The 21,999-nt window shown below is 47.0% G+C and overlaps 1 protein-coding gene across 11 annotated transcripts in view; it reads right to left on the bottom strand.

The window, feature by feature from the left end:
- The window catches only part of LOC122548789 (anion exchange protein 2-like), a 229,234-nt gene that overhangs the window by 61,244 nt on the left and 145,991 nt on the right, over positions 1–21,999 (bottom strand). For all 11 annotated transcript variants that reach the window (XM_043687558.2, XM_043687561.2, XM_087986778.1 and 8 more), the window contains 3 exons: positions 21,185–21,417; positions 17,066–17,223; positions 13,034–13,239 (listed from right to left, as the gene is read on the bottom strand). In XM_043687558.2, coding sequence (XP_043543493.1) covers positions 13,034–13,239; positions 17,066–17,223; positions 21,185–21,417 — 597 coding nt within the window. The remainder of the gene's footprint in view (positions 1–13,033; positions 13,240–17,065; positions 17,224–21,184; positions 21,418–21,999) is intronic.

Genomic DNA, 21,999 nt, shown 5'->3' with positions numbered 1-21,999 from the left:
TGAAAACATTGAGTATTTTGGCCTCAACTGCTTTCTGTAGCAGAGAAAGGTTCCCCACTCTCTGGGTGAAGACATTTCTCCTCATCGCAGCCCCAAATGGCCCACCCTGTAGCCTTAGGCTGTGAACCCCAGGTTATCGGGAACATATAACCTTTTATAGTCCTGTCAGAATTTAACCGGTTTATAGAAAATCCCCCCCACCCCTGCCTTCCTGCATTCTTCTAAACTCCAGTGAATACATTCTTAACTGATTCAGTCTCTCTTCAGATGTCAGTTCTGCTATCCCAGGAATTATCCGGTCGACCTTTATTGCACCCCCTCCATAGCCACGCATCCTTCCTCAGATAAAGAAATAAAAACTGTTTTCCTACACTCAAATCCTCTCATTATGAAAGCTTTCTTCACTACCTGCTGCACCTGCATGTTTACTTTCAGAGACTAGTACACAAGGACACTCAGGACTCATTGTACCTCCCCCTTTTCCCAATCTATGGTCATTCAGATAATAATATGCGCCCTGCTGCCAAAGTGGATAACTTCATATTTATTTATGTTATATTTCAACTGTCATTGTTTGTCCACTCACACAATCACACTGAAGCATCTCTGCATCCTCCTCACAGTTCTCTCCCACACCTCCCCACCACCCAAACTAGCTTAGTATTATCTGCAAACCTGGAGATATTGCACTTAGTTGTCTCACCTAAATTATTAATATATATTGTGGATAGTTGGGATCTTAGCACTGAGCCCTGCTAAGTCACTGTCTGCCATTCGGAAGAAGGTCCATTTATTCCTGCTCGTTGTTTTCTGCCAGTTCTCTCTCCAAAGTAAACACAGACAACACTGGATAAACTCAGCAGGTCTGGCAGCATCTGGGGAGAAACAGTTCTGAAGGAAGGTGATACTGGACTTTAAATGTGAAACTCTTTCTCTCTCCACAGATTATGCCAGACCAGCACTGTGTATGTTTCGTTAAGCTTTCCAGCATCCGCAATATTTTTGCCTTTATTCCAGTTTTCTATCCATGTCAGTACACTACTCCAATCCCACTTTAATTTTACATGCAAGTCTCTAATGTGGGACCTCATTGAACAACTTCTCAAAGTCCAAGTAAACTGCATCCATTAGCATCCCTAATCAATTCTACTCGACACATGCTTGAAGAATCCAGATTTGTCAAGCATGATTTCCCTTTCCTAAATCCATGTTGACTCTGTCTATTCCTGTGGCAAATCACTCCATACTCTTAACAGTTCTCCGTGTACACAATTTTTTTCTAACCTTTCTCCTCAATCAGAGGATTTAAAACTGCCTCATGTCAGTGATGGTACAGCCAGATGAAACAGCAGATTGAATGCTTGAAGATTGTTCTACAAATCAATAACCCTCTGCGTGGGGATGAATGTCGCCACATCAGTCCGAATGTTACTTTGGCTCTTTTCCTGCTGTTCATTTTGATTAATATTCCAAGCTTACCCAGTCTGCACCAAATGCTGTCTTCCTCTACATTGTCAGCTCCGGGCTGTAACACCTGACTCTTTACTGGAACATCACCACAGCAATCCTGGGAATGGCCCTTGCAGCACTGCTTCATCAGGAGCCCAGAGCATTAGTGAGCTGGTGATTTACTCTAACTCCACACATTACCATCACAGTAACAAGAACCAATTAACAAGAGATAAGAGGAAGACAGCATCCAGGTGCAGTTCAAACACCCGAGGCTATCGTAATTGTAATGACCATTATTTGCTGTGTCCAGTTTCTTCTGGTTTCATACCTGGCAACATTCCTCAGAATGTTCCCACCCAAGATAGCACAGTAAACAATACATTTTCTACTTCTACACAAATCTGCATTTATAGAATGCCTTCATTGAAACAACACCGGCGTCTCCAATTCATTGAAACAAAACATCTCTGGACTTCACAGACATTTTTAGACAAAATTTAACACTGAGCCGCATGAAGAGATATTATCAAAAAGATAGTGTTTAACAGCAAGAGATTAAAAATCACACCAGGTTATAGTTCAATAGGTTTATTTGGAAGTACTAGCTTTCATTGTTGCTCCTTCATCAGGTAGCTGTGGAGCAGGATCATAAGGCACAGAATTTATAACAAAAGATCTGTCTCATGCAACTGAAACGATATATTGAACAAACCCAGATTGCTGTTAAGTCTTTTATCTTTTAGAATGGATTGCAGGTTTCGGTTCATTAATATGTAAATCCCAGAACTTCTTTCCAGTCGCATTCTTGAGATGACTTAAGCTTTTATTTAAAAAAAGTGACATCTCAGCTCAGACAATGCATTAAAGGTGTGAGGTTAGAGTCTGTCTGTATCCCAATCTTGAGCCAGATTGGTTCTATTTCCAAAGTAGGAAGTTATAAAATATTGCAAAGGGTTAACTGCCTGCATTGACTGCCTGAAGACTGTGTGCTTTTGAACAAAATAGAATGTATCTGCAATTACAATTCTGCAAATGCAAATTCACCCCAGAGACTTGTGTGTGTGTGTGCGCGCACACGCACATGAGGGAGGGAGAGAGTGAGTGGGTGTGTGTGCATGTGCAGGTGCGGGGGGCTAGGTGGTGGGAGAGAGAATGTGTGTTTGCATGATGGTATCGCTTCTCGGCCTTTTGGCTCGGAATATGTGTAGTTCCTGAGGACCAGAGGAAGAGATTCTGCTCGAGTGCTGCAGGTTCGACACAGTGGACGTTTGCTGGCAGGGGAGAAACCACGGGGTTTGTGTTGTGAGTCGTCGGAGCTGCTGGAGACCATCGCTGGATCGTGATTGGACATTGGAGGATCATTTGGTTGTGCTGACCTGTTCTCGGTGGATCTTTATGCTGGCTTTGGCCTAACGCCAATTCAAGTACCAGCCAACCTCAGAGCTATGGCCTCAGCAGCCGCTCGCAGCCCAGGCCAGGGCATTCGCAACACAGTCAGGGTGACTGTGAAGAAGGTGGAAGAGCACACGCTGGTCGATCGGACAGCGGGTTCAAAGCAATGGACATGTACTGCCTGCCCCCAAAGCCTCCCATCAAAGGGGGAAAAGACAGCTGCACGAGGGAGGGATGGCCAGGTCTTCAGATGGGGAAGATGGGCACAAAGAAGGTCATCACCACCAGAAGAAGAGACAGAGCGCCGTAGATAAAGAGGAGGGCATTTCCTCCCAACCAGGAAACAACGGACCCCCCCGAAGTCCACCCTCCACCCAGTGAGAACCAGGGGGTACCCACTGCCCCACAACTACAGGTAAGTGAGAGCTGCGATCCTCTGACAGTCCCATTGTCAGACACAGAACTGGACGGTGCGGACCCTTGCCTTGGCTCAATGACACCAGAGCACGTAAATGACCCCAGTGAGAGCCTGGATAGCTACCTCAGCGAGGGTCCAGCAGTTCGTGCTCACCATGGGGATGCAGACAGCTTCCCCAGAGACAGGACAGTCAAATAGACAACGGTAACCCCATACACTGGGATTAAAAAAAGGTTCATTTGCTATAGTATAACAGGGCACCCACTCAGTAGATGGGTTCTGCTGAAGCCACAGCTAAATAATAAGAGACTGGATGGTTAATAAAGGAACTGTAAATAGGATAACTGTAAATTCGAGTAATTCAATCTGTTCTTTGTAATGTTAAGACATGCAATGTATATATCTATGAACGACATGACAAATTGTACAAGTACCAAAGATTTATTTCTTTGAATAAAGTATATTTTGAAATTTAAAAAAAAGCGGACGTGTACTGCCTGCAGGATTTCCCTGCGGCAGGCTATTTCGACATGACCCTCAGGAGCATGAAGAATTGCGAGCAGCTCCTGAAGGTCTTCAAGGAGAAGGAAGGGGAACCTCTGTTCTCCATCTTGTCGGCAGTCCCGTCGTGTGTGCTTCCTGTGCAAAGGAGTCGGGTTGTAACAATCCATATGTACAACCCTCACGTCCCAGCAGCGGATGTCCTGACCTTCCTGAGAAGAGATGTCTAGGTCGAGGGAGAAAGCACCGATGTAGTTAATCTTTTCGGGATCTGGACCAGCAAACGACAGGTCAGGGTAACCCTGAGGGTCGACGCCAGTGGGAACATCCTCCACCCACCCTCCAGCTTTGCCATTGGAGGAAGCAGAGGTTACCTGACATGCGCAGGGCAGCCGAAAGTGTGCCGAACCTGCGGGAGGTCAGGCCACATGGTGGCGGATTGTAAGGTGACCGTCTGCCGAAACTGCAAGTAGGAAGGCCACCCGACCAAGGAATATGAGGAGGCCAAGAAATGTAATCTGTGCGGAAAGGCGGGCCACGTGTACAAGGCCTGCCCAAGACGAGGGGCCGCCACCTAGGCACAGATGGCCGGAGGTGGCAACACGAGCCGTGGACCGCCTAAGACCAGCAAGGTACCACAAATCAGCACTGGAACGGTGTCTGGAGGCACCCAGAAGGAAGGGCAGGCTGTAGCGGAGCAGACGGCAGACAGCGGGGAGATGCAGCAGCCGATCCAAGCTCCTTCAAGACAGACGGAGGAAATGGAAGAAGAGGGAACAAAGGAGGCAGAGGATTGGATTACTGTCAAAAGCAGGAAGAGGAAACCTCACTAGGTCCCCAAAGCCACACAGCAAAGAGGGAAGCGACACCTACACGACGAGGATACAGGCAGCTCTACCGACGGGGAGGACGGGCGCAAGGAGGGTCATCACCAGAGGAAGAGACAGAGCGCCGTGGGGAAAAAGGAGGGCAGCACCGCCCAAGCAGGAAAAGACGATCCCTCTGAGGGGATGGGTAAAGGCCTCCCCCCACCCGGTGAGAACCAATAGGTACCCACCGGCCCACAGCTCCAGGTAACTGGGAGCAGCGGTCCTGTGACAGCCCTGCTGTCAGATGGAGAACTGGACTGTGCGGACCCTGGGCCCGACCCAAAGACACCAGAGCGGGGAAATGGCTCCAGCGTGGAGCCGGACAGGTACCTCAGCCCTGGGAGGGTCCAGCAGTTTGCCGTCACCACGGGGATGCACAGAGCTACCCCAGAGGGGCAAGACCAGCAGCAAATGGACACTGGTAACCTCGTAAACTGTTAAAATGGGGATAAGAATTGCCAGCATCAATGTGCGTGGCATCAAATCGGCTATGCGATGTGTTTCTACGATGGCCTTCCAGGCCAACGTTAAAGCCGACGTCCTGTTTCTGCAGGAGTGTGGGATACCGCACCTCAGCAGCTACAGGAGATGGTTGAGCTTGTGGGTCCATGGGCTGTCAGTTTGGTCGGGGGGCAACGACAGCCGCGCCTCCGGCCTGGGTAAACCAACCCAATCGCCCCGTGGCTGAACACTTTAACTCCCCCTCCCACTCCGCCAAGGACATGCAGGTCCTTGGCCTCCTCCATCGCCAGACCATAGCAACATGACGCCTGGAGGAAGAGCGCCTCATCTTCCGCCTAGGAACCCTCCAACCACAAGGGATGAATGCAGATTTCTCCAGCTTTCTCATTTCCCCATCCCCCATCTTTTCTCAGTCCCAGCCCTCAGACTCAGCAGACTTCTTGACCTGCAATCTTCTTCCCGACCTCTCCGCCCCCATCCCCTCTCTGGCCAATCACCCTCACCTTAACTTCCTTCCACCTATCGTATTCCCAATGCCCCTCCCCCAAGTCCCTCCTACCTACCTTTTATCTTAGCCTGCTTGGCACACCCTCCTCATTCCTGAAGAAGGGCTTATGCCCGAAACGTCGATTCTCCTGCTCCTTTGATGCTGCCTGACCTGCTGCGCTTTTCCAGCAACACATTTTTAAATCCTGTTGTGAGGAGGCAACTTCACCATCTCCGAGGTTAAGGAGGTGGTGGGTGGGCACCTCCCCGTCACCGACGTTATGTACAGGAATGCTCCCCTGAGACTGATTAATGTGTATGCCCCAGTGGGCAAGAGTGAAAAGTTGGCCATCCTGCAGCAGCTTCCACTGTTGCTGGCTACGTCCAGGCTGGTCATTCTGGCCGGAGAATTCAACTGTATCATTGATGCAGATGGACGATCCGGCGGGGGGGACAGTAAACTGTACACCACGTCCAGAGCCCTATTGGACACGGTAAAAGATGCCAAGCTACAAGACGTCTTCAGCACCCCTGCAGACGGAGCGCAGCGTAGATACACCTGATCACGGGCAGATGGGTCTATCCGCTCAAGGATAGATTACCTGTTTGTGTCCCGAACGCTCTCGGTCAGATCCACTAACGTCAAGCTGGTGTTCTTCTCTGACCACTGCCTCCTGCTGGCCGACTGTCACCTACAGGATGAGCAGCAGGCTGGTAAGGGAACGTGGAAGCTTAACACAAAGCTGTTGACCCCGGGAAACATTTGAGAAGCTCAAGAGGGACTACGAGGTTGGAGAACCATGAAGCCCCTCTTTGAGTCCCCAGCGGACTGGTGGGAAACAGTAAAAGGGAACATCAAGAGGTTCTTCATCCTCAAAGGTGTTCAGGAGGCAAGAGAGAGGCGGGAAAACTGTCCCAACTCCAGGAATGTATGCAGAACCTGCTCCTGCTGCAGACGATGGAGGTCGATGTCATGGAGGACCTCAAGGAGGTGAAGGGCCAGCAAGCCTCGCTCTTTGCCTCGGAGGCCCCCAAGACAATCTTCCGGTCCGCTCGGTGGAGCAGGACGAGACGTGCTCACGTTTCTTCTTCCAGAAGGTGCACAAAGAGAGCTCCGTGCTCAGCAGCCTGAAGGAAGAAGATGGCTCGATAACGTCAGCTCAGGCTGACATCACGAGGATCAGCAAATCCTTCTATGCCAGTCCGTATGACGCGAAGCCGACCGACAGCACGGCCTCCCAGTCGTTCCTGTCCTCTATCACGGAGGTCTTAGACGACAGAACACGGGAGAGGCTGGACCAGCCGCTATCTCTGGACGAGTTGACCAAAGCCCTCGAGTCCTTCGAAAAGAATAAAACTCCCGGAAGCGACGGCTTACCGGTCGAGCTCTATTCCGCTCTGTGGGACTTGATTGGCCAGGACCTGCTGGAGGTGTATGTCAGTATGCTTCGGGCAGGTACCATGAGTGAATCCATGAGGAAAGGCATCATCACCCTCATCTACAAGCGGAAGGGGGAGAGAGAGGAACTCAAAAATTGGAGACCAATCTCACTGTTGAATGCAGATTACAAAATTCTGTCAAAGGTAATCGCCAACCGGGTCAGGTCTGCTCTGGGGTCGGTGATTCACCCTAACCAAACCTGTGCTGTACCGGGCAGGAATGTCACTGAGATTCTCGCACTCCTCAGGGATACGATCGCCTACGTGCAGGACAGAGGGTTGGACACCTGCCTGATCAGCCTGGACCAGGAGAAAGCCTTTGACAGGATATCACACAGGTATATGAGAGATGTTCTCTCCAAAATGGGCTTTGGGGAGGGAATCTGCAATTGGATCAGACTGCTCTACACCAACATTGTTAGTGCAGTCTCAATCAATGGGTGGGAATCAGATAGCTTCCCAGTCAGATCTGGAGTCAGGCGGGCTGCCATCTCTCTCCTGCCTTGTTTGTGTGCTGCATAGAGCCATTTGCCGAGTCCATCAGGAAGGATGCAAGCCTGAGAGGGGTGACTATTCTTGGCAGCGGGGGCCTGCAGGTTAAGGCCTTCCTGTACATGGATGACGTCGCCATTTTCTGCTCGGATCCACTGTCCGTGCGCAGACTATGTGCATATGTGACCAGTTCGAACGGGCCTCGGGGGCCAAGGTAAACCGAGGCAAGAGCGAGGCCATGCTCTTCGGGAACTGGGCCGACCAATCCTCGATCCCCTTCACCGTCAGGACCGACCACCTGAAGGTGCTGGGTATTTGATTCGGGGGTGCTGGAGCGTGCGCCAAGTCTTGGGAGGAGCGTATCAGCAAAATGAGGCAGAAACTGGGCAGATGGAAGCTACAGTCGCTCTCCATCGTGGGAAAAAACCTGGTCATCAGGTGTGAGGCACTGTCATTGCTGTTATAGGTGGCACAGTCTGGCCTATTCCCAGAACCTGTGCTGCTGCAGTCACCTGGGCCATCTTCCAATTTATATGGAGGTCAAAGATGGACCGGGTCTGAAGGGACTCGCTGTACAAAGATCTGGGCAACGGGGGAAAAAATACACCCAATGCCACCCTCACCCTGATGGCCACCTTTGTGTGTGGCTGCATCAAGCTGTGCGTGGATCCCCAGTACGCAAACACCAAGTGTCACTACGTACTGAGGTTCTACCTGTCCCCGGTGTTGCGAAGGATGGGCCTGGCCTCGCTGCCGCAGAATGCTCCGAGTAGTTGGACCTTTCCGTATCATCTGTCCTTGGTGGAGAAGTTTATGAAGAAAAACACCTTTGACCACAAGTCCATCAGGAAGTGGTCAGCACTTAGTGTCCTTGAGACCCTTCGGGAAAAGGAGAGGGCAGATCCTATCGAGCGGTTCCTTGAGCAGACTGTCAAAACCATTTGGCAAAATACCTCATCGCCAGAACTTTCCAACATGCACCAAGACATGGATTGGCTGGTGGTGAGAAGGGCTCTGCCTGTGAGACCCTTTATGCACGCCCGGACTCTCAGCTGCACCGCACACTGCCCTCGAAGCGGCTGCGGGGGGGAACGAGACTGTCACACACCTCCTCCTGGAACGTGCCTACGCAGAAGAAGTCTGGAGAGGAATGCAGTGATATTTGTCGAGGTTCGCCCCTAGCAGCGCCATGACGCGGGACTCCATGCTCTACGGTCTGTTCCCCGGGACGCACACCGAGACGAACATCAACTGTGCCTGGAGGATCATCAACTCGGTGAAGGACGCTCTCTGGGCGGTCCGAAACCTGTTGATCTTCCAGCTGCAGGAATTGACCCCGACTGAGTGTTGCAGACTAGCACATTCCAAGGTCCAGGACTACGTGTTGAGGGACACGCTGAAGCTTGGGGCAGCTGGCGCCAAGGCGCGGTGGGGAAAAACCACCATGTAACATCTGCCTGCCTAAGAAGAACAGGGGGCCCATGCAGTCATTTGGGCTCTGCTGACACCTCAGCTAAATATATGGACATATGATTGATAAACTACAGACCTGTATATAAAAATGATAAATTCTGATCTCTGTATGTAAATGTTTACGTATGTATGGCATGACCAACTGTACAGACCATCAAATTATTTTATGAATAAAGTATATTTTTTGAAATAAAAAAAAAGTGTGTTTGCATGCATGGTAGTGTTTAGAGGCTGATAGCCAGGTTCAGTACCAATGAGGATGGCCTCAATCAGGACCTTGGGTTCATGTCACACTACAGGTGACCGCACGACAGTATACGCTCTCACACACATGCACACACACTCCTACATACTCACACACTCACACAGACTCTCTCATACACATGCTTGCTCTCTCTCTCTCTCTCTCTCTCAGACACACACATACATCCTCCATGACAACATATGAATGGAGACAACTCAACAATCGCCAGTCAAGATGTTCCCTCTCAGTCAGGGAACACTTCAGCAGTCAGGAACATTCAGCCTCAGATCTTCGGGTGACCATCCTCCAAGGCGGACTTCAGGATTCACAACAATGCAGAGTGGCCAAGCAGAGGCTGATAGCCATGTTCGGTACCCATGAGGATGGCCTCAACCAGGACTGTGGGTTTATGTCACACTACAGATGACCCCACTACACAATGCACACTCTCTCACACACACACAAGCACACATACACGCAAACTCTTACATACTCTCAAACACACTCTCTCTCCCAGACATACCCCCCCTACACAGGCTTATACTCCGTCACACTCAGGCACACAACATATTGTTCATTATACCGTTTCAGTTGCATGACTTGGAGATCTTTTGCTGTAAATTCTGTGTCTTATGATTCTCCAGCTACCTGATGAAGGAGCAGCCTCCGAAAGTTAGTATTTCCAAATAAACCTGTTGGATTATAACCTGGTGTTGTGTAATTTTTAACTTTGTCCACCCCAGTCCAACATCAGCACCTCCGCATCAGTTTAGGAAGAGAATTCCAGAACTCGAGGCATCTTGGTAGTGGAAGGGATAGCCTTTAGCGGCTCAGTTTAAAATCTGTGGTGCTCAAAAACCCAGAAACAGAGAAATGCAGAGATCACAGACAATACAGGACACTCCAAAGGAAAAGAGTGGCAAAGCAATGCACTGACTTGAAAGCATGAATGAGCCAATACAAGATCCACAGAATGGAAGTCACAGGGTTAAGAATGCCTAAACTGATCAGATTTGTTGAATTCAATTCATGAAGGCTAAAGGGATTAGATTATGTGGACAGGGTGTGGAAAGTTATCTAACATTCTTAATGTGGTTCTGGGTGGAATGCTGTTTGGAGGATCACAGAATCACAGAGATGTACAGCACGGAAACAGACCCTTCAGTCCAACTCATCCATGCCGATCAGATATCTTAATCTAATCTGGTCCCATTTGCCAGTACTTGATCCATATCCCTCTAAACTCTTCCTATTAGCAAGTTTTGAGAAGATTTGAGAGGATTGAAAAGATTGGAGAAGATAAGAACCCTTCCTATTCATATTCCCATCTGGATGCCTATTAAATGTTGTCCTTGTACAAGCCTCCATCACTTCCTCTGGCAACTCATTCCATAAAAGAACCACCCTTTGCGTGAAAAAAGGTGCCCCTTAGCTCCCTTTTACATCTTTCCCCTCTCATCCTAAACCTATGCCCCCTAGTTCTGCACTCCCCCAAAACCAGGGAAAAGACCTTGTTTATTTACTCTTTCAAATGCCCCTCATGATTTTATAAACCTCTACACGGTCACCTCTCAGTTCCGACACTCCAGAGAAAATGTCCCTAGCCTATTCAAACTGTCCCTGTGGCTCAAACCCTCTAGCAACATCATTGTAATCTTTCAAATTTCACAACATCCTTCCTATTGGAGGGAGACCAGAACTGCACACAATATTCCAAAAGTGCCAGTGCAGACTCGATGCACCGAATGGCCTCTTTCTGCACTGTAGGGATTCTATGATTCTATTGTTTCTAGGTTGCTAAATACTTGTTTGCCCTATTTGAATCAAAGGTCTAGGATTTTTTAGGTTGACATTCTTGTTTGTTCATGAAGACTCAATGAGGCACCAAGGTCTGGGAGTTATGTGGATAGCACTTTTAACAGAATGGTCACATCACAGATCAAGACAGAAAGGGAATGGTTGATCCCTATTAGAGCAGACAGGAGTCTCTTGAGTATCTCTTACTCATTAACCTTTTAGAATTCTGCTGAAGGCAATAGTTCATCAGACAAATGTAGTAAGAGCCAAGTTTGTGGCACCACCAGTGGCTCAGGCACACTGGTTTAGGATAAAGGGGATAAAGGACAATAGTCATTGCAATTCAATAGATACGGGAACAAAAAACAATCTTGGTATTGTAGTAATGAATGGGCATGGACTGAAGATTGGTTAACAGAACAAGAAGCAGAGAATAGGAATAAATGGGTCATTCTCAGGTTGGCAGGCTGCAACTAGTGGGTTACTGTAATTGTAATCTTTATAAATTTGCAGAGGATACAAAACCCGGTGAGAAATCGAGTTGTGAGGAAAACATAAAAAAATTTCAAGGGATTTAAACAGGCTGCAGCTGAGGGGGCAAGAGCCTTGTGGATGAAAATAATCTACAAGTGGGAGGTTATTCACTTTGGTAGGAGGAACGAAGGTGCAGAGTATTTCTTAAATGGAGAGAGACTGGAAAGTGTTGTTGTATGAAGGAACCTGGTGCTTTTTTTTGTGAATGACTGAAAGGTAGCACGCAGGTGCAGCAAGCAATTCAGATGGCAATTGGTACGTATTGCAAGAGACGACACCTGGAGGATAGTTGTAGCTGTGATCCCCTTGCCTAAGGAGGGATGGACTTGCCACTGAGGCAGTGCAACAGAGGTGCACCAGATAAGTTTCCTGGGATGGTGGGACTTTTAAGTGAGAAGAGATTGAGGAAACTGGGCTTGGACTTTCTGAAGTTTAGAAGAATGAGGGGTGACCTTATTGAAACCTATTTCTTCACTCAGAGGGTGGTAAATCTTTCTGCAGAGGGCTGTGGAAACTCACTAAGTATGTTCAAGAGATTGATAGATTTCTAAATATTAAAGACATCACAGTATATGGAGATAGTGTGAGGCAATGGTGTTGAGGTAGGTGGTCAGCCAGGATCTAGAACGATTTGGAAGAGCCGTAGGGTGGAGAATATTAATAATCCCACAACACCAAGTTATAGTCCAAAAGGTTTATTTGGAAGTACCAGCTTTCAAAGCTCTGCTTCTTCATCAGGTGGTTGTGAGGCAAATGGATAAGACAGAATTTATAACAAAAGATTACAGCGATACAATGATACATTGAGCAAACCTAGATCATCTTTTAGAATGGATTTGCTGATTTTGGTTCTTTAAAATGTAAATCCCAGAACTTCTTTTAATGCACCTTCTCGAGATAATTTAAGATTTTATAATAAAAGGTGAAATGTCAGCTCAGACAAGGCCTGACAGGTGAGAGTCAGACTGGTTCTATTTCCAAAGAGGAATTTACAAATAGTGTATGGATTCACTGCCTGCAGGATCTAGAGTGGCAGAGCTGAGCCGAGTGGTTTAACAGTCTATCTTTTCTCCATCTGTTTCTATCAGTAAGAGTGAAATGCACTATTTATTGCAGCAAGTTTTAAAAAACTATACACAGCTCACAATGTCAATTCCAAGCAGTCAAAAATGTGACGACTTCAACTCATTAATCGGCTGATGACACCCTTTCAAGTTGGGATCGACACTGCATGCATTATACGGATTGTGCTTTTCTATACAGAGTCAGAACAGGAGATTAATAATCAGAGGGTGGTCTGAAAAAATTGTACCAGGTTCTGATTAGACTCAACATACTGACGAACTACCTTCCTTCTCGGTCAGTCTCAGAGCAGTGTCCTTGCTCCACTGTCAATGCCACTACTCACTCCCTGATGTAAATATCACATCACCTGGGGACAAATGCCACTCAGTTCTTTCTACCACCACTTACTTTTCATATAATCCAAGTCAGCCACAGCCAGCATCTCTGCTTCAAGCTCATCAGTTGGTATCTTTTGGAATTTGGCCTCATCCACATTCGTCTGACTCCCAATTCTCCTCCGCTCCTTCAGGTCATAACTGCTGCGATGTGCCAAAGGTGTCTTCTGTAAGGCACGGTTCTCCTCCGATGCAGATGCATCACCAGCCATTGCACCCCTGGTAACATACATTGGGGAGAGCACTCAAGATTTCACAGGGTCACAAATACATGTTCTCTTTTCTCCCTTCCCAAATCACACACCATCCCATCTTGGACACATTTCACTATTTCTACATTCTCATTCCATACCTCGGTTTGATTTGATTTATTGGTGTCACATGTACCTAAGTACAATGAAAAGTTTTGTTTTGCGTACAGTACAGGCAGGTCATAACATACAAGGACAAATAGATTATAGGGTGTTTAGACAGGGCAAGGCTTGCAAGGTTACTCATAAGAACCCATTGCATAGAAGTTTGCTACATTCCTTCAGGTCAGAGGGTAAAGGGATATTAGAATAATTTATACATTTAATAATTTAACAGGGAACATGGAGAGAAACTCTCTCAGCTGGTGGGTGGGTCTACAACAGAAACATAAAACCAGGCTCTTCAAGGATGATGTCAGGAAGTGTTTCTGAACATTATGGAAATCTGAAAGTTTCTCTCAAAAGTTGCTGATACCCAGGAACCTTTGGGAATTTCAAAACTGAGATGATTGGATGGGCAGAGGGATTAAAAGTAATAAAATCAAGGTGAATTGTTGGACTTAAGATACCGATCAGCTACAACTGAATGGTCGAACAGGTTTTTTTTAAGATTCCCTACAGTATGGAAACAGACCCTTCAGCCCAACAGGTCCACACCGACCCTCCGAAGAGCAACCCACCCAGACCCCATTCCCCTCCCTCACATTTACCCCTGACACTATGGACAATTTAGCATGGCCAATTCACCTGACCTGCACATCTTTGGATTGTGGGAGGAAACCGCAGCACCCGGAGAAAACCCACGCAGACATGGAGAGAATGTGCAAACTCCACACAGACAGTCCCTCGAGGCGGGAATCGAACCCAGGATCCTGGTGCTGTGAGGCAGCAGTGCTAACCACTGAGCCACTGTGCCTCCCCCACCGTGCTGCCCTTGGAAGGACAAAATGGCTTCCACCTGCTCCTATGCACCCTCTTAACTACTGGCTGGATTGGTGCAAGGGCAAAGTTCTTCATCTTCTCATGTTGGGCTTGTCAGAGTCTGTTATATTGTGGAACTGGTGTCATAGGTTGGCCTTGACTGCGGAGGGGTGATGTACCCATCTCTGCATCATGATGGGTTACGATAACCTGGCAGATTGTTGATGACCTTTCCTGGAGTCAGAAAACATGAGCAGAGTGAACCAACTCAATTTCCCAAAGGGATGTATACACCCTGAAGCTCAAAGACAGATTTAAGTGACAGGAGAGGTCAGGAGGGTGAAAGAACCAGCTGATGGAGCACAGGAGAGCTTGGGAAGGAAAATCTCACAATGTCATTAAATGCAGATGAGAGATGGCTAGATTCTCTCTCATTGAAGATTGCCCATGACTTATGTGGTGCAATATTTATTTGATTTTCATCAGCCTAAGCCTGAATGTTGTTCAGATCTTGTTGTATTTGTACTTGGACTGCTTCAGTATCCAATGAGTTGTGAATGGTGCTGAATATTGTGCAATCATCAGTGAACATCCCCATTTCCTGCCTTATAATGGTGGGAAGGTCATTGATGAAAGCTGAATATGGTTGGGTCCAGGATATTATCCTGATTTCCACGATTCCAATTGACTTCAGTTTTCCTACAGGTCTTTGATTCCACACTCAGTCAATTAGTGTTTGAAGTCAAGGTCAGTCATTCTCACTCTCTTGATGGGATAAATTAGAGCCTCTGCTGGGAAGTGACTTAATGAGTCTCTCGAGGCACTGTTTGTCCAGGTACTTGGATCATCCTGTTTAGAGATATTATGACACACCTCTGGAGCAGGTAAAGCTTGATCCAAGACCTCCTGATTACTCTCCAGGCATTATATGAAGCCTCTGATAGCAGACAGCTGTCGATGACCAGGCCACAGCCAAATGCAGCTAAGCTAAAGAATAAAAAAAAGTGTGCCCTACTTGCATACATGAGTATGAACCTCTCACAGGGAGGAAGGGAAGACCGACAGTCAGAGGGTGGTGACAGTGCTGTCTCCAGGGACAAAGGACAAGTTATGAAAACAGATCAGGGATAACTACCAAAGTGAAGACAACATTTTGTGGACTATCTGACTTATTAGGCTACCAGAGTGGGCAGCACTGCATCTCCTGCTGGGTGGCCTGTCACTGTCTACCCCCATCAACAGCTGACATGGGAACAAACTGCAGTCCCACCCTAACCCTCAGGGGGCTGGCAACTGGAATCTGTAATCTGCTGATCTTGGACTGACTGCAGCAGCCACAAGGTAAATGCCTCACTACTGCAACGCGTATGATCAGTCCAGGATTGCCACTGCAGGACAGCGTGTGAGAGGGGTGAGGAGAGAGGGAGGAGGGAGAACAGGGAAACAGGGAGGAGGCAGAAAAGTGAGAATGAAATGGGGGGAGGGGAAGAGAGGGAAGGGAGACAGAGGGATGAAAGGGAAACAAGGAAAGGGGGAAGAGTGAGAAGAGAATGGGGAGAGAGTCAGAGGAAGTGGGGAATGGAAACAGAGGAAGAGGAAGTGGGAGGGAGACAGGTTAGAGGGGAGGGTGAGCTGGGAATAGGGAGAGTGTCAGAAGGTTAGGAGGGAAGTGGACAATGAAAGGGGGGGAGGCTTGGGGAGGGGAAGAGGAAACATAAGGAAGGATCAGGAGGGGAATCAAGGGACAGAAAATAGATATGGAACAGGAGGGGAGGGGAAGAGGGGAGGGGAGAGGGCATAAAGGGAGGGAGGGTGGGTAGGAAAGGGAGGGAGGGTGGGTAGGAAATGGAGGGAGGGAGGATGGGCAGGGAAATAGAAGGTAAAAGGAGAGGAGAGAGAAAGGGCAGGGAAATATGGGGAAAGTCAGGAATATAGTAACTAGCTCTCAGATTTATAGAGAAATGATGGGAGTTGAAATTAGGATGATAAAGCATATTCAGCCCAAATTTCTGTTTGATTCTACTGAATCTGCTTCTGTCACCCTCTTAAAGAGCATGTTCCAGACCGTCACAAAAAGTTCTCATCTCTCTGGCTCTGTTGTTGATCAGGATCACAAGATGTCGCACCCTCATGTGGCACTGACCCACAGGACACTACATTCCATTCTGCGCTGTGGTACAGGCTGGAACGGGCACCTTGAAAGAGATCCTTTCTGCTGGCACGCAAGATGTGGGTCCATTTCAGATGTGTCCTTGCATCAAGCTGGATGTCAGGTGGTGAGGGAAGGGCCCCAGTCTCTGCACACTCCAGACACCATTTCAAACCAACTGAATCTCATTCAATTTGGAGATACAGCACAACCGCAAAGCAGGAGTCATTAGCAACACAACCTCATGCCCCCTGTACAAACTGGGGCACAAACCTCATGCCCCCTGTACAAACGGGAGCACAAACCTCATGCCCCCTGTACAGACTGGGACACAAATCACACAGCCCCTGAGTTTCCTCCCACAATCCAAAGTTGTGCAGGTTAGGTGAATTGGCAGTGCAAAAGTGCCCATAGTGTTCAGGTATGTGTAGGTTAGGTGTATTATCATGGGAAATGTAGAGTAATAGGATAGGGGAATAGGTCTGGGTGGGTTTCTCTTCAGAGGGTCAGTGTGGACTTGTTGAGCCAAATAGTCTGTTTCCACATGTAGGGATTATATGTATGATTATATGATCTTTACAACAATGGAAAGGATCAGCAGGAAAAGTGCAGCTGGGGAGTGAATCTGGCCTGACAAAAGCATGACAGGGTCCCAGTGGTCACGTACACAGGCAGGCAGTGGCTCTCAAGGGAAATATAACCGTTGGCAAATCCTGGTACTTACAGTGGTGTGATCTGTTCATTGCTTCTGGTAAGTTTGTTGCTCTGGCTGACCGTCCCTGGCTTGATGACAAGAGGCTGTGCATCTTGCTGCTTTGGGCTGTGATCAGGGAGGTGCGGGGCTGCAGAGCTACTTTCTGACTCCTCATCAGACACAAAGAACTGGAAAACAGCAAAAAAAACATCAACGGTGAACTAAGAGTCACTGGGGCTACAACCTGCTGCCCTCTTCTGAGCTGAAGTCATAGAATCATAATCATAGAGATGTACAGCACAGAAACAGATCCTTTGGTCCAACTTGTCCATGCCGACCAGATATCCCAACCCAATCTAGTCCCACTTGCTAGCACTTGGCCCATATCCCTCTAAACCCTTCCTATTCACGTACACATCCAGATTCCTTTTAAATGTTGTAATTGTACCAGCCCCCACCACTTCCTCTGACAGCTCATTCCATACATGCACCACCCTCTGTGTGAAAAAGTTGCCCCTTAGGTCCTTTTTAAATTTTTCCCCTCTTACCTTAAATCTATGGCCTCTAGTTTTGGATTCCCCAAACCAGGGCAAAGGCATATTTACTCCATCCATGCCCCTCTTGATTTTATAAACCTCTATAAGGTCACCCAAGGAAAACAGCCCCAGCCTACTCAGCCTCTCCCTATAGCTCAAACCCTCCAACCCTGGCAACATCCCTATAAATCTTTTCTGAACCCTTTCAAGTTTCACAGCATCTTTCTGTTAGGAGGGAGAACAGAATTGCACACAATATTCAAAGAATGTCCTGTACAGCCACAACATGACCTCCCAACTCCTATACTCAATACACTGACCAATAAAGGAAAGCATACCAAAAGCCTTCTTCACTATCTTATGTACCAACAACACCACTTTCAAGGAACTTTGAACCTGCGCTCTGAGGTCTCTTTGTTCAGTAACACTCTTGAGGACATTACCATTAAGTATATAAGTCCCAGCCTGCTTTGCCTTTCCAAAATGCAGCACCTCGCATTTATCTAAATTAGACACCACCTGCCACTCCTCAGTCCAGTGACCCATCTGATCAAGATTCCATTGTACTCCGAGGTAACCTTCTTCGCTGTCCACTACACCTCCAATTTTAGTATCATCTGCACACTTACTAATCATTCCTGCTAAGTTCACATCCAAATAATTTATATAAATGATGAAAAGTAGTGGTCTTCACCTTCGCCCCTCTCCTTGCTCAAAGATGAGTTGGAGAACTTCACACACACAGCTTATTTGATCACTGCCTAAACCAGAACAACTCAATTATCCACACACACATGAGGCGGCTATTTGATCCATTGATCTGGTGCTGCCTTTGTAAAACTGCAACCCGATTGACTCCACAGCCCTGTACAGCTATTGCTACAAATTTCACCTTTTTAATTAGTTAACCAAGTCCCATAGCAAGTTACTGCTGAAACAAAAACAAAGTGCAAGAGAAACTCAGCAGGTCTCGCAGTAATATCTGTGGAGAGAGAAACAGAGTTTATGCTTCTACAGTACTTTCTGTTTTTGTTTCAGATCTCCAGCATCTGTAGTTATACAGCCATAGATCATAGAGATATACCGCACAGAAACAGGCCCCTCAGCCCAATTCGTCCATGTCCACCAGGTTTCCAAAAGTGAACAAGTCCCAGAGCCTGCGTTTGGCCCATATTCCTCTAAATCTTCATACCCACATGCTTGTTTAAATGTTTTTTCAATGTTCTAATTATACCTGCTTCTACACTTCCTCAGGAGAAAGTGAGGACTGCAGATGCTGGAGATCAGAGCTGAAAATGTGTTGCTGGAAAAGCGTAGCAGGTCAGGCAGCATCCAAGGAGCAGGAGAATCGACGTTTCAGGCATGAGCCCTTCTTCAGGAATCCTGAAGAAGAGAGAGGAATATTTCCCCTCTCACCTTAAACCTATGCCCTCTAATTTTGGACTCCCCAAATCTGGGGAAAAAACCTTGGCTATTCATCTTATCTATGCTCCTCATGATTTTATCAACCTCTATAATGTCACCTCTCAGTCTCTGAACCTCCAGGGAACATAAACCCATTCTATCCAGCCTCTCTTTATAACTCAAACCTTTCATTCTCAATAACATCCTTGTAAATCATTTCTGCACCTTTCCACTTTAATAATGTCCTTCCTAAGGCAGGGTGACCAGAACTGTACACAGTACTCCAAAAGTGGCCTTACCAATGTCTTGTACAACTATCACATGATATTCCAACTCCTGTCCTCAATGCTCAGACGGATGAAGGCAAGCATACCAAACATCTCCTTTACCACGCTGTCTACCTGCGACAACACTTTCAAGGAAATACGTACCTACACCTCTAGGTTTCTCTGTTCAATAACACTCCCTAAGGCCCTACCATAACTGCAAAGTCCTGACCTGGATTGCCTTACCAAAACATAATACCTCGCATTCATTAAATTAAGCTGCATCTGCCCATTCCTCGGCTCACTGGCCCAATTGATCAAGATTCCATTGTAATCTTAGATAAACTTCATCTGTGTCCACTATACTAGCAATTTTGGTATCACCCGCAAGCTTATTAACCATGCCTCCTATATTCTCATCCAAATCATTTATATAAATGATGAACAGTGGACCCAGCACCAATCCTTGTGGCACACTACTGATCACAGGCCCCCAAGTCTCAACATCAACTCTCGACCACCATCCTCTACCTTGTACTATCAAACTAATTTTGTATCCAACTGGCTACCTCTCCATGGATCCCATATGATCTAAACTTACTAACTAGTCCACCATGTCGAAGGCCTTGCTCAAGTCCATGTAGACAACAGCTACTGCACTACCTTCATCTGTCTTCTTGGTCTCTTCAAAAAACTCAACCAAAATTGTGAGACATGAGTTCCCATGCACAAGGCCATGCTGACTATCCCTAATCAGTTCTTGCTTTTCTAAATGCATGTGGATCCAGTTTCTCAGAAGCCCAACCATAAACCTACCACCACTGACATCAGGCTCACCTGTCTGTAGTTCTCCAGCTTTTCCTCGCACAACATTAGACACCCTCTAGTCTTCCAGCACTTCACCCACGGCTGTCGATGATGCAAATATCTATAGGTGCCCAGCAATTTCTTCCCTAGCTTACTGACAATGTCCTGGAATACACTTGATCAAGTACCAGGGATTTAGCTACCTATAAACATTTTAAGATCTCCAGTGATACTGGAAAAATATTCAGGCTTTAGAGAGAGTGCAGAACACATGCACGAGGATAGTCCCTGGTATTAGAGAATGTAAATAAAAACAAATTCTTGAAAATTTATTTTTTGTTAGAACATGAATGATAGAATTATGGAATGGTTACTAATGGAAGGAAGACATTTGGCAGGGAGTCATAACAGTTCTCTGCAAAAGCAATTCACCGAATCCTACTTCCTGCTTTCCTCCATGTAGCCCCGAGAATATAAATTATACAACCGACCATTCTCTTACCTCTATTCCCACTAAACTTTTCAGCACCTAACTCTCCTCCCACCACTCTAAACTAGGTGTCCATCTTACTCTTTTTGTTATAGATTAAGTTAATATTGAATATGCTTCCATCAGCTTTTTAGAACTAGGAGTGCAAACATTATTCTGATCTCCTTCCTGCCTCTTTCGCCAGTTATCCCAACGGGTACGTGATGGTTTAGTGGCAGTGTCACTGGGCTAGTAATCCAGAACCATTGGCCAACCTTCTTGGGACTTGGGTTCAAATCCCACTGCAATGTGGTTGACTCGTAATGCCCTTAGACTAATTAGGAATGGGAAATCAATACCTGCCTAGACAGTGAAACTTACGTTCTGTGAATAAATGAAATACAAAAACAAAAATTGTGATTACTGACCCCTGTGTTACTAGAAACAGTTTCTTGTTATTTACTCTATCTAAACCCTTCATGATCTTGGTTTTCGATTTAGTCACCATTTGGTCTTGCTGCTTCAAGGAGAACAATCATGGCGTCTTCATATTAACCAGTTTACTGTCTACCATCTGCATCCCTGCTTCAGTCAAGTCGAGACCCCATGACTTGGGAGCCTCAGAACTGATTTCCCTGTTTGCCCCTATTTGCCTTCTGGTTCTCACCTGAACATCACGCACATCGTCTAACTTGATGGATTCCTCTGGAGGAGCCAGCTTCACCTGTGCACCATCTGTCTGCTCCTCCTCTTCATCCCCTTCCTCTATGGTAGGAGCGCCAGTCGGAGAAGAGGCGGTCTTTTTGACTTTCTTCTGGTGCGCCCCTTTCTTCCTCCTTCCTTCCGACGGAAGGTGCGTGGAAAGTGGGTGGTGAGTGTGAAGGGAGGAATGACGATGGTCTTTTGGAAAGAGAGAGAGAAATAATGTTAAACACTTGTATAAAGGAAGACTTGCCTTTCAGAACCTCAGGAGCACCGTTCCTCCTCCCCGCAGCCAATTCTGTATTTTCAGAAGCGTGGTCAGTGTTGATGTAAGAAATGTGGCCACCAAGTCAAACGTTGCAAGCTCCCACTGATACTAATGTGATAGTAACCAATAACCGGCTTCAGAGCTGGAGACTGAAGATTAACTATTGGTCACAGTATCAGTAAGAACATGAACAATATGTTCTTAATCAACATCACATCATGGGATGTTTTGCATCCCCCTGACAGAGCTGCTGATACCTCAATGTAACATTTCAGTCAGAAGCTGGAACACCTGACTGCAGCATTCCCTCAATACTGTGCAGGAGCAGCAGACTATATTATGAGCTCAACAGCTTGCACTTAAATGGTTTCAAAGGGGAGATAGTCATATACAGAGACCGAAGGACGGGAGATCAAAGACTGGGTCAAGGAGGAAGGCTGAAAACAGTATCTTAAACAGATAGTGGGGATAGCAGAGAGGGTTAGGGAGAGAATTCCACAGGTTACAGTCTC

This window comes from Chiloscyllium plagiosum, unplaced genomic scaffold (assembly GCF_037043375.1).
Source record: "Chiloscyllium plagiosum isolate Xiang-an unplaced genomic scaffold, Cpla_swu_hap1 HiC_scaffold_4, whole genome shotgun sequence".
Classification (NCBI taxonomy): domain Eukaryota; kingdom Metazoa; phylum Chordata; class Chondrichthyes; order Orectolobiformes; family Hemiscylliidae; genus Chiloscyllium; species Chiloscyllium plagiosum.
This window is presented reverse-complemented; position numbering and strand designations above follow the sequence as displayed.